The sequence below is a fragment of the Rhinatrema bivittatum genome, chromosome 1 (genome assembly GCF_901001135.1).
Source record: "Rhinatrema bivittatum chromosome 1, aRhiBiv1.1, whole genome shotgun sequence".
Taxonomy (NCBI): domain Eukaryota; kingdom Metazoa; phylum Chordata; class Amphibia; order Gymnophiona; family Rhinatrematidae; genus Rhinatrema; species Rhinatrema bivittatum.
The window spans coordinates 533,574,089-533,587,688 of record NC_042615.1 but is presented as its reverse complement, the minus strand read 5'-3'; the positions used below and the strand labels follow the sequence as shown (position 1 = coordinate 533,587,688).

The 13,600-nt window shown below is 44.5% G+C and overlaps 1 protein-coding gene across 2 annotated transcripts in view; it reads right to left on the bottom strand.

The window, feature by feature from the left end:
* Positions 1 to 13,600, bottom strand: part of RIC1 (RIC1 homolog, RAB6A GEF complex partner 1) — a 312,556-nt gene that overhangs the window by 21,982 nt on the left and 276,974 nt on the right. For both annotated transcript variants that reach the window (XM_029613872.1, XM_029613883.1), the window contains exon 22: positions 12,913 to 13,199. In XM_029613872.1, the coding sequence (XP_029469732.1) occupies positions 12,913 to 13,199 (287 nt within the window). The remainder of the gene's footprint in view (positions 1 to 12,912; positions 13,200 to 13,600) is intronic.

Sequence of the window (13,600 nt, the reverse complement as noted above, 5' to 3'; positions counted from 1 at the left end):
CTGGACTCATCCACCATCTGTAATGTAAATGGAATTGTCTTGGCCATTTTCCTGCAAAAACTGCTTAAGAGATGTCCTTAGGAGATTTCCTTCTCTCTGGTGGAGGAGAGGGATCGGAGGGGAGCCCTGTTAATACCTCTTTAGAGGCATCTGCAGATTCATAGCCATACCCCCTAAGAATATTCAGAATGACTCGCTCTGATCTGCTGGTGGTGAGGATTTCCTCTGTGCTTGCTCCTTAGCCAAAGTCCTTAGCTGTTTTGGCTTGGATCCCAAGGAGCTTTGAAGGCCTGGGGAAGCTTCTTCTCCTAAGGAGTTGGAGATCAACATGAGGGCGATGGTCATCGACCCTGATGCCTTCCAGGCATCAGCACTGGATCCAGCACCGGCACCTTGCCTCTGAGTACCTGAAGGGAATCGAGCAGAAGCTCAAGGATAGACCGGTGCCTGCCTCCATGCCCTCAATGCCCCAGCACCAAGGCCCTGCAGTGCCTTCTCCAAGGTCTGCTGGATCTCTTTATCCAAATCTTCCTCCAAAATTGTCAATGCCAACACCGCCTAGGAGGCAGGAGGAGTGACCATATCCTCCTCGGAACCAAGAGGTTGATCAGTGGTGGACATATGGACTAGTTGAAACTATTGCGAGTCCTTGGCCTGCATAGAGTATGAGTTCACCTCACCACAGGACCGCTAAAAGGGGTTCTCAGCATGCACCGGAACATCCCCGCTCCTGGCACTGGGCACTGAGACTGATGCCGATACTTCTTCGGCTTCCCTTGATGCCTGGCATCAGAACCTGACACCTTCTTTGATTAGGAAGAATCAAAGGCCTACCTCTGGACTCCCTATTGACCAACTGTCCCCTCCCCCCCCCCCCATGCTGCTCCATCGATTGATACAGCTCTAAATTCCTTCAATGTTGATGCCTCCAATGCCAATGGATCAGTCTTCGTGCCCAAAATGTTTTTCCGTGACTTTCAGTAGGGACCAGCATTCTTTCGGGGTCATGGCATACTTTTGTGACACCTATGCACATCACGTGATGCCCCCAGGCACAGGATACATCTACCATGCAGGACCATGATAAATAGTCTTTATGCACCAGGGCATCACTGGAACCTGCCAGACATATTTGGCTGAAACAAAAGGGAAGCAAAAATCAAACTTGATGGCAGCGGGAACTAATAACACACTGACATGGAGTGAGTAAGGAAATTAACAAAAACAAAGAAATGACTGAAAAAACATATCTAGGGAGAACTTTGAGGAAAAAAACCATGGGACCCCCATGACCAATGATCGTGGCAAAAAACCCCAAAGGACCAGAACAGGAGCATAAGGCATAAAACTGCAACCAGAGTGTTCCGTGGGGGAAAAAAAGACTGAAGTGACCCTGTATGGATGTGTGGTATAATGGCATGCCCACTGATGCACAGACAAAAGTTCTAGAAACTTTGACATAAGTTTTCCATGCCGGGCTCCATAAAGTGTTGACACCCATGTGTGAGGACTTCCATCCTGCTAGTCCTTAGAAAAACTAATATACACTAGGTTTCCAAAGTATACAATCAATCTCATGCATTTTCACTGTAATTAAAAAAAACACCTGAAAATCAGATTGGCTGTGGGGTCCCCAGGCCAGATTTGGGAAGGCAAATTTAAGCAGCAACTATTATGAGAGCTTCTGATCTGAAGATCACAGGGTAAACTTGATATTCACAAGACTAAGTTAAATTAGCAGCTACATTCCTCAAAATATCCACATGTTTCATGGTTCTGTTGCTTTTTCATTGGGTCTTATACCTTGGTATCCTTTTTTGAACTATTTTATTTCTAATACTTCATAACTTCATACATTTAGTGTGAAAACTATTATGTCCATGCTTCCTGCGCTTTAAAATCTCTTACTGAATCCACTCTTCTTCTGTTAGCATTAGAGCCATGATTACCAGCAGACTGACACTTGCATGTGGCTTTGATAAAGATCAGTGCAATTATGTCCTGAAGGAGGAAGTAAATAAAGGAAGAAGTAACTAAAGAAGAGGAACTTTAAAAAAGAAAGTCCTAATGTTCTTAGGAATAAATCCAAACCAAAAAAGGAGTGTTGAAAACAGATGACTTTTTGTTTCTTAATTGTTTACTGAATTATCCATGAAAACCTCTTAGTACTTCAGCTTTAAGGATACTAGAAATATATCAAGGGATCTGCCAAATACATTTAATGTGTACATTAGTTGTGTGCTTGAGAAATTTAGAGAAAATGCAAAGAAATACAAACACTCCATACCTGCGAGCATATAAGTGTGTATGTAGATAACTAACACAACATTACATTTCTATCTTATAAAGGCCATCCAGCAATATCCACAAAACATTTTTAGAAAGTTCCACTGATTAAGGCATTAGCATATATGCCAAAACACTGGCAGTATTAAGACATCTTATTTGACAAGCCTGATGTTTGGATGAAACATTCATAATGCTATTTCCATGATCTTCTAACAGCTTATTGCAAAAACTAAGTAAAATGTTTTCAGTTAACTTTTAATAAGTAATTTATACTGTCATTATATGGATTTCTAAGCAAATTTGGACTTTATAATGTGTATGCACCTAAAGAATATTGTTTAGGTATGGTATATGATCAATTAAAGTTTTGTGGGTATTGCTGGATGGTCTTCATAAAACAGAAGTTCACTTATGTAATTTTAGTTTTACACAAAGTGAAGTTGGTTTGCTTTTTTTGGTTTTCAAAAAAACACATACATATATATCCATGCAGGCATGTGGATGTAATTATTTTGCATTTTCTCTAAAGATATTGAGCTCATATATATTTTAAAAATACATTTTAAATACATTCTTTACAAAAAAATGAAAAGTATGTATGGGAGATATGAATAAGTTAACAAATATGCTATGCAAATCTCCATTATAAACTTTCACTTCCATTTTAAGAAATGGGTTTAAAAAGGATTTGGAAGAAGAGTCCATCTTTAAGACCCACTACTTGTCATAGGAAGTGAGAAAGATGCTGGGCTCGACAGACCTTTGGTGTGACCCAGGAGGCACATCTTAAGTTCTTAAATGTCATTAGAGAAAATACAACAATAGAATTAAGGATAATACCCCACCAGGCCATAAATCAAAACGCATAACAGAATCTAACTGGCAAATAATGAAACTGAATTTCACTGATTATATAGCTTGAGATCAAAGCATTCAAGCATATAATACATAAAGAAATGTGTTCTTTACACCCGATCTGCAGATCCTAGGCAACGCTGCATCTAAAAAACATAAGAACATAAGAAATAGCCATGCTGGGTCAGACCAAGGGTCCATCAAGCCCAGCATCCTGTTTCCAACAGAGGCCAAACCAGGCCACAAGAACCTGGCAATTACCCAAACACTAAGAAGATAGCAAATGTTGCTTACCTGATGTAACAGGTGTTCTCACAGGACAGCAGGATGTTAGTCCTCACAAATGGGTGACATCGAGGATGGAGCCCCAACCACGGAAAACTTCTGTCAAAGTTTCAGGAACTTTGACTGGCCCCTACTGGGCATGCCCAGCACAGCACCAACCCTGCAGCCAGCAGGGGTCTCCCTTCAGTCTTGTTTTCATAGCTACAGGCAGTGCCGAAAAGATAAAATAAAAACGAACCCAACACCGCGGGGTGGCGGGCGGGTTTCGTGAGGACTAACATCCTGCTGTCCTGTGAGAACACCTGTTACATCAGGTAAGCAACATTTGCTTTCTCACAGGACAAGCAGGATGGTTGTCCTCACAAATGGGTGAGTACCGAGCTGAGGATGTCCTGACTTGCACCAAATGTACCCAACGGCGTGCAACAGGCACAACAACTGGGGAGGAATTTGGTAAGGACATCCGCACCCTACCGGGAGGTGGAAGGGTGTTGGTACGTCAAGTTGGAAAAAGGTTACGCAAGACAGATTGGCCGAAGATGGAATCTTGTCTTCCAGCTTTATCCAAACAATAGTGGGCTGCAAAGGTATGGAGGGAACTCCAGGTTGCAGCTTTGCAGATGTCAGGAAGCGGCACCGATCGAAGGTGTGCTACTGAAGTCGCCATGGCCCTCACAGAGTGTGCCTTAACACGGTCTTGGAAAGGAATGCCAGCTTGCTGATAGCAGAAGGAAATGCAGTCCGCCAACCAGGAGGAAAGAGCCTGCTTACCCATAGGTTGTCCTAACTTGTTAGGATGGAAAGAGACGAATAATTGAGTGCTCTGCCTGTGAGAAACTGTACGGTCTAGATAAAAAGCTAGAGCTCGTTTACAGTCTAGGGTATGCAGAGTTTGTTCCCCTGAGTTGGAGTGGGGCCTGGGAAAGAAGATAGGTAGTATGATGGATTGATTGATGTGAAACTCCGAAACTACCTTAGGTAAAAATTTAGGGTGAGTGCGGAGTACCGCCCGGTCCTGCAGGAGTTTAGTGTAAGGCGGATAGGTAACTAGGGCCTGTAATTCACTAACCCTGCGAGCTGAAGTGATAGCCAAAAGGAATAACACTTTCCATGTGAGATATTTTAGGTCACAGGAGTGAAGAGGTTCGAAGGGTGGTTTCATAAGGCGACCAAGAACCAGATTAAGGTCCCAAGATGGGGCCGGAGGGCGTAAAGGTGGCTTCAAATGGAGCAAGCCTTTAAGAAAACGGGTTACCAGGGGTTGTACTGAGATAGGGACACCCCCGATACCTTTATGGAAGGCGGCTACCGCACTAACATGCATTCTAATGGAAGAGGTTTTTAGACCTGATTCTGATAGATGCCATAAATAGTCCAAGAATTTAGAGATTGGACAGGAAAGGGGATCAAGGGACTGAGAAGTGCACCATGATGTGTACCGTTTCCATTTGTATGAGTAAGATTTTCTGGTGGAAGGCTTTCGTGAAGCGATCAGGACACGAGAAACTGAATCCGAAAGGTTAAATGGCTGAAGGACTAACCTTTCAACATCCATGCCGTCAGTGACAAGGCTCGGAGGTTGGGATGGAGGAGGCATCCGTCATTTTGAGTGAGCAGATGCGGGTCCGTTCCCAGAGGAATGTGTCTGCGGATGGAGAGATCCTGTAGTATGGGAAACCACACTTGGCGTGGCCAGTGCGGTGCTATCAGGATCATAGTTCCTCTGTCCTGACGCAGCTTCATGAGAGTCTTCGACAGAAGAGGAAGTGGAGGGAATGCATAAAGCAGACCGGTTGTCCACGTGAGGGAGAACGCATCCCTCGGCCGAGAGTGCTGGCTCCGAATGAGAGAGCAGAAATTGTGGTTCTGAGGGGATGCAAAGAGGTCTATGTGGGGATAACCCCACTTGTGAAATAGAGAGGTCGCTACCAAGGGATTGAGGGACCACTCGTGTGGTTGGAAGACATGGCTCAGCTGGTCTGCCAATACATTTGTCCACTCCCGGGAGGTAGGTGGCCCTGAGGTACATAGAGCGGGAGAGGGCTTCCGCCCAAATCTGCGCAGCTTCCTGACACAGAAGGAAGGAGCCTGTGCCTCCCTGCTTGTTTATGTACCACATGGCCACCTGGTTGTCTGTTTGAATTAAGATTGCGTGGTTCGATAGGCAATCTTGAAAGGTCCTGAGAGCATAGCGGATTGCTCGCAGCTCCAGGAAATTTATCTGGTGTTTGGCTTCCTCTAGTGACCAGTATCCTTGAGTTTGCAGATTGTGTAGATGGGCTCCCCACCCGATGTTGGAAGCGTCGGTGGTGAGGATTATCTGGGGATCTGGTGGAAGAAAGGACAAGCCCTGTAGGAGGTTGCATTGATTTGTCCACCAGGCAAGAGACAGACGGAGTGCGTCGGTGATTGTAACAATGGAGGACAGAGGCTGAAGAGCTTGAGTCCATTGTAGTCGTAGAGTCCATTGTGTGACTCTCATGGCCAGACGGGCCATGGGAGTTACTTGAACTGAGGAGGCCATATGTCCTAGTAGAATGAGGAATTGGCGAGCCGTGGCTGTGTGTTGAGACCGCAGCTGGCGAGCTAGGGACACCAGAGTCTTGGCCCGTTGATGAGGGAGGAAGGCTTTTGTTTGTAAGGTGTCCAAGTCTGCCCCAATGAAAGATAAGGTCTGAGATGGGAACAAGTAGGATTTCTCGTAATTGACAAGAAATCCTAGAGAGAGCAAAATATGAATTGTTAGGGTCAGGGAGGACTGAGCTATTTGCTGGGTTGGGGCCCTGATTAGCCAATCGTCCAGGTAGGGGTAGACGTGGACACCTTCCTTCCTGAGGAATGCTGCTACCACCACGAGGCATTTGGTAAAGACTCGTGGTGCGGATGCCAGGCCGAAAGGTAGTACTCGGTATTGGTAGTGGTTTCGGCCTACTAGAAAACGCAGGTATTTGCGATGAGATTCTGTGATCGCAATGTGGGTATATGCGTCTTTCAGGTCTAGAGAGCATAGCCAATCCCCTCTTTGCAGTAGAGGGAGCAGCGAGCCCAGGGTTACCATCTTGAACTTCTCCTTGGAAAGGTACTTGTTGAGGGCCCGTAGGTCTAGGATTGGACGAAGTCCTCCTGACTTTTTTGGTATCAGGAAGTACCTGGAATAGAACCAGAGTCCTTGTTGTAAGGGAGGAACGGGTTCTATAGCGTTTGACTGTAGGAGAAGAGAAACTTCCTGCTCTAAAAGAACAGAGTGATCGGTGAGTCTCCACGCCTGCAAAGGTGGGGAGTCGGCAGGAAGGGATAGGAAGTTGAGGTGGTAACCCTGTGCAATGATTGCTATCACCCATTGATCTGTGGTGATTTGATGCCACTTTTCTAGGAAGTGGCACAGCCGTCCTCCTACCGGTATAGCTGGAAGAGGGGTTTGGCAACTGCTCTCTAAGTGAAAGTCAAAAACCCGCCGCAGGGCCCGGTTGTGGAGCTGCTGCAGGCTTTTGTTTACGAGTCTGGCGAGGCTGAGTCTTATGGTAAGACCGTGCAGGCCTAGGCTTGGTTGATGGGGGATAATACTTTTGTGGCCTAAAGAAAGACTTCTTGGAGTCCTTTCTAAAGGGCTGTTTAGAAGGCAAGTCAGGAGGAATGGATGAGAGCTGTTTAAGTGTCTCATGATGATCCTTCAATTCAGCAACAATTTGTTGAATTTGCTCACCAAACAAATTATCCCCTAGGCAGGGTAAATCGAGAGCCTGTCCTGAACTTCTGGACGAAGGTCAGATGATTTAAGCCAAGCCCAACGTCTGGCAGAGATGGCCGTGGCAGAAATTCTAGTGGAAGCATCAAAGATGTCATAGGCTGTTCGTATTTCATGCTTCCCAGCTTCAAACCCTTTATTTAGAAGGGATTGAAGCTGTGGCTGGAACTGTTCAGGCAAGGCATCAGTGTATTCCTGCATCTGTTTCAGGATGACCCTATTATATTGAGTCATATAAAGTTGATAAGAAGCTATTCTGGAAATCAGCATAGCTCCATGATATACCTTCCTACCTCTACTATCTAGGAATTTGTTTTCCTTAGTAGGAGGTATGGAAGAGTGTGGCTTTAGTCGCTTAGCTTTCTTTTGAGCTGATTTGACGACTACAGAATGATGGTCTAACTGAGGTTTTTGAAAACCAGATGCTGACTGTACAAGATATGTAGAGTCAGCTTTTTTGTTGACCGGGGAAACAGATCCAGGAGATTCCCAATTCTTTTTAAGAAGGTCTAGAAAAACCTGATGAATGGGAATAGAAGTGATGACTTTCGGGGCATCCAAAAATTGGAGCAATTCCATCATCTGGTGCCTGTCATCTTGTTCAGATTGAAGTTGGAATGGGACCAACTCTGACATTTCCTTCACAAAATTTATGAAAGAGAGGTCCTCAGGGGGAGAATGCTTTCTACTCTCCGCAGGAGAGGGCGGTGAAGGCAAATCATCGGTGTCAGTAGAGGTATCATCACCCCAAGTATCATAGGGATCTAGATGATGACCTGCAGGACCTCGAGGGGGCTGAACACCTGAAGGCCCAGGTTGAGGTTCCGAAATATCGGTTGGAATCACCAGGGGTATCGAGAAAATCCTCGATGGAATCGGTGCCAGTATCGGTGCCGGTGTAGGCATCGAGGGAACCGGTGTCGGTCTTGATGGAATCAGTGTCGGCATCGGAAACCTCGGTGGAGCAGAGGTACGTATCGCCCCCGAAGAAGAAATCGGTGGCGAGGGACGACCTGGCATCGATTGAACAATTCCCGAAGGGGGAATTCGATACGGTGTTTCTCCACTTGATGATAAACCTGTCGGTGACAGCGGTCTTACCGTGTCAGTGACTCAGGTATCACCGGTGGAAGGGCTGTCATGAGCGCCTCCATCCGGTGTAGCAGCGGTGCCAGTGCTGCTGCAATCGGCTCGGTGACCGGTTCCACTCTCGGTGCCGGAGTTGGTGCCGGAGGAGTCTGGAACCGTAGCATCGCCTTGTCGATGGCCTCCTGGACCAGCCGGTCCAGTTCTGCCCGGAGACCAGGGGTAACAAGACCCAGCTCGACGGGAGAGGGAGGCTGAGGCTGAGCCGGAGGGACCACCGTCACCGGTGGGATCGCGGCTCCCAAACCCCGAGGGGGTGAGGGTTGCCTCGGTGCCTGCGAAACAGTAGTGGACGGTGCCACTTCTGATCGAGACTTTTTTGGCGGTGGCTCGGTCGGTGCTGAGGTCGATGACGTTGATTCCTCAACAGGCCGAGACTTATGACGTCGATGGCGATGTTTTTCTTTCCGATCCCCTCGATCATCAGGGGAAGGAACGGGAGTCGATGGCCGCGAAGTCATCGATGGCGGACGGTCACCGAAGGGTTGTCTATGATGATGAGACCTCGACTGTGCCGGTTCTGATGACGTCGATGCAATCGATGGCGTTGGGGTACGAGCTTGGAAGAGGAGCCCCATCTTCTCCATTCTGGCTTTGCGACCCCCTTTGGTGTCATTAGGGCACATTTGGTGCAAGTCAGAACATCATGCTCACTCCCTAAACACAAAACACAGACTCCATGAGGGTCTGTGATTGACATAGTTCGGGTACAGTCTGGACACCGACGGAACCCCGACGCCATGGCGAAAGGCCAAAAATTTAGCCGCGGGGCTGTCGAATGCCAACGGGCCTCAAGGGCCAAACTCGACGGAAGTCGACCAAACGATGGCAAAAACTTACCGAAGTTCCGCGGACCGAAAAATTTGTCGAAGGGAGACCCCTGAGGGGCAAATTTTTCTTCAGAATTAATTCGAAATTCCTGTCAGGAACGTGGTTAAGAGCTCTTCTACCGCGTGGCTACTGCTGCGCGGAAAAAAGAAGACTGAAGGGAGACCCCTGCTGGCTGCAGGGTTGGTGCTGTGCTGGGCATGCCCAGTAGGGGCCAGTCAAAGTTCCTGAAACTTTGACAGAAGTTTTCCGTGGTTGGGGCTCCATCCTCGATGTCACCCATTTGTGAGGACAACCATCCTGGTTGTCCTGTGAGAACCCATGCTACTGATGCAATTAATAGCAGTGGCTATTCCCTAAGTAAACTTGATTAATAGCCGTTAATGGACTTCTCCTCCAAGAATGGAATGCCCCCTAGTCCGTTCTATTATTCGAAAGTGTAAATAACAGTCACATCTACTCATTCAAGACCTCTCATGATCTTAAAGACCTCTATCATATCCCCCCTCAGCTGTCTCTTCTCCAAGCTGAACAGCCCTAACCTCTTCAGCCTTTCCTCATAGGGGAGCTGTTCCATCCCCTTTATCTTTTGGTCGCCCTTCTCTGTACCTTCTCCATCGCAACTATAACTTTGAGATGCGGTGACCAGAATTGTACACAGTATTCAAGGTGCGGTCTCACCATGGAGGGATATAGAGGCATTATGACATTTTCTGTTTTATTAACCATTCCCTTCCTAATAATTCCTAACATTCTGCTGCTTTTTTGACTGCTGCAGCACACTGAGCTGATTTTAAATTATTATCCACTATGATGCCTAGATATTTCTCCTGGGTGGTAGCTCCTAATATGGAACCTAACATCATGTAACTACAGCAAGGGTTATTTTTCCCTATATGCATCACCTTGCACTTATCCACATTAAATTTCATCTGCCATTTGGATGCCCAATCTTCCAGTCTTGCAAGGTCCTCCTGTAATATTTCACAGTCCGTTTGTGATTTAACTACTCTGAATAATTTTGTATCATCCGCAAATTTGATAACCTCACTCATCGTATTCCTTTCCAGATCATTTATATATATATATATATATATATATATATATATATATATATATATATAGTTAAATCATAAGTGGACTGTGATACATTACAGGAGGACCTTGCAAGACTGGAAGATTGGGCATCCAAATGGCAGATGAAATTTAATGTGGATAAGTGCAAGTTGATGCATATAGGGAAAAATAACCCTTGCTGTAGTTACACGATGTTAGGTTCCATATTAGGAGCTACCACCCAGGAGAAAGATCAATATATATATACACAGAGAGAGAGAGAGAGAGAGAGATTGAAAAGCAACGGTCCAAGTACAGATCCCTGAGGCACTCCACTGTTTACCCTTTTCCACTGAGAAAACTGACCATTTAATCCCACTCTGTTTCCTGTCTTTTAACCAGTATGTAATCCACGAAAGGACATCACCTCCTATCCCATGACTTTTTAGTTTTCGTAGAAGCCTCTCATGAGGAACTTTGTCAAACGCCTTCTGAAAATCCAAATACACTACATCTACCGGTTCACCTTTATCCACATGTATATTAACCCCTTCAAAAAAATGAAGCAGATTTGTTAGGCAAGACTTCCCTTGGGTAAATCCATGTTGACTGTGTTCCATTAAACCATGTCTTTCAATATGCTCTATGATTTTGATCTTGAGAATAGTTTCCACTATTTTTCCCAGCACTGAAGTCAGGCTCACTGGTCTATAGTTACCTGGATCACCCCTGGAGCCTTTTTTAAATATTGGGGTTACATTAGCCACCCTCCAGTCTTCACGTACAATGGATGATTTTAATGACAGGTTACAAATTTTAACTAATCAAAAATTTCATTTTTGAGTTCCTTCAGTACCCTAGGATGCATACCATCCGATCCAGGTAATTTGCTACTCTTTAGTTTGTCAATCTGGCCTACTACATCTTCCAGGTTCACAGTGATTTCATTCAGTTCGTCTGACTCATCACCCCTGAAAACCATCTCCGGAACTGGTATCTCCCCCAACATCCTCATTAGTAAACACGGAAGCAAAGGATTCATTTAATCTTTCTGCAATGGCTTTATCTTCCCTAAGAGCCCCTTTAACCCCTAGGTCATCTAATGTTCTAACCGACTCCCTCAAAGGTTTCTTGCTTCGGATATATTTAAAAAAGTTTTTATTATGAGTTTTTGTGATGAAGGTGGTACAGAGATGGGCGACCAAACTGATAAAGGGAATGGAACAGCTCCCCTACGAGGAAAGACTAAAGAGGTTAGGACTTTTTTTTAGCTTGGAGAAGAGACGGCTGAGGGGGGATATGATAGAGGTGTTTAAAGTCATGAGAAGTCTAGAACGGGTTAATGTGAATCAGTTATTTACTCTTTCGGATAATAGAAAGACTAGGGGGCACTCCATGAAGTTAGCATTTGGCACATTTAAAACTAATCGGAGAAAATTCTTTTTCACTCAACGCACAATTAAACTCTGAAATTTGTTGTCAGAGGATGTGGTTAGTGCAGTTAGTATAGCTGTGTTTAAAAAAGGACTGGATATGTTCTTGGAGGAGAAGTCCATTACCTGCTATTAAGTTGACTTAGAAAATAGCCACTGCTATTACTAGCAATAGTAGCATGGAATAGACAGTTTTTGGGTACTTGCCAGGTTCTTATGGCCTGGATTGGCCACTGTTGGAAACAGGATGCTGGGCTTGATGGACCCTCGGTCTGACACAGTTTGGCATGTTCTTATATTTGTCTTTAAGTCAACATTTATTTAAATTTGTAGCCTGCCTTAGTCATAAAACAATTATGCTCTAGGCGGGTAACAGCCAATGGCACATTCAAAATCAAATATGAACAAAATTAAACAAAACAAAAATATTAAAAACCAAGGAATAATAATACCAACTGGAAAACTTATTTCAGTGCAACACAGTTAAGGGGCTGGTAACAGAGGAAAGAATCAAGTTGTCCTTCCTATTTCCTTTCCTATGCACATTTTTGCCATTTCAGTTTCTGTGACATTTCCTCAAATGCAGACAAATGCATAACTGGAATACAATCACGCTGGGTAATTTTAACTCATAACTATATATTTCTTTGTAAACTTTTTTTTTTTAGGTCTATGATTACTTTGAGAACTACATTTATGTTGCATTGAAAAATAAGTTATAAAGATCTGATTAATTTCTTTATGGCTTCCTGCCCATGTCTAATCAGCCTAAGGATGAAAGCAAACTTCTGATTAATTCTTCCAGGACCAGACATTAGATAGCAATATAGTCCTTATTTTGTGATGTTATTTCCAAATTTTGAATTTTAGATTCATTTTTACTGCACAACTGATTTGACCTGAGAGTTGAGGCACAGTGATATAGTCCATGTGATTGGTACATGATATAAGACGTAGTAACATGACCAAAAAATGGTTTGGAAGGGTGGGAGGAAGGCTGAATTTGGTCAAGCTTTGCAAATACATGTGTCTTGAAGAATTAATCCTTAAAATGAGAGGGATCCAGAATATAACCCTCATTCCTTTTTCCAATAAATTTTATTATTATTATTTTTTTTTTTTAGCAAGAGGGTCTTATAATGTACATGGAGGAGGATGATTTCTGAGCTTATTTTTGTATTTGTTATTCCCTGCATTGCTCCTCTATTGGTGCTTCTCAATAAAACTTTTAGATATGGAATATGACTGAGAAAGAGCCAAAACAAGTTAATATACCTGTCCTGTACTTCTCATTCTTGAAAGGGGAATTAACAGAGGCAGTTGGAATGACTGGAAAAGGCCAGAGGAAGTCTTTATGCAATCTCTTCAGAGCCAGCACAAAATCCTCCACTCGAGCTGCTCTGGTACGCTCTTTGCACAGCCAGCCAATCAGCTCAAAGCCCAGCTGTGCAGCAAAGCAGCCAAGGTCCTTGAGACGGATTTCTTCCAGCAGTCGCCGAGCATGTCGCCAAAGCATCACATCAATGTACATGTTCTCTGCACAGTCACTGTCCTTACTCCACCTAAATACCCAGTCAGAAGAAAAAACAGTGATTAAAAATCTCACATGGACAGACAAAATGGCAGCTTCACAATAAAAATGTTTCTTTCAAAAATGTTTTACATACAAAATTATTTTACCTATGCATACATCTAATTGCACATTTGTTTCATAACAGCAGAAACCTTCCTCTTAGACCTGTGGGGTGTAGGGGAGTTCTGTAAAACTTGATTTCATGGCCGATTCCATGGCACTATGGTGCAGAAGACTTAGCAGAGTTGCCTGCCTATAACAGGTTTTCTGCCAGGACAGCAGGATGTTAGTCCTCACATATGGGTGACATCAGATGGAGCCCTGTCACGGAACACTTTTGTCAAAGTTTCTAGAACTTTGACTGGCACACTGAGCATGCCCAGCATGCCA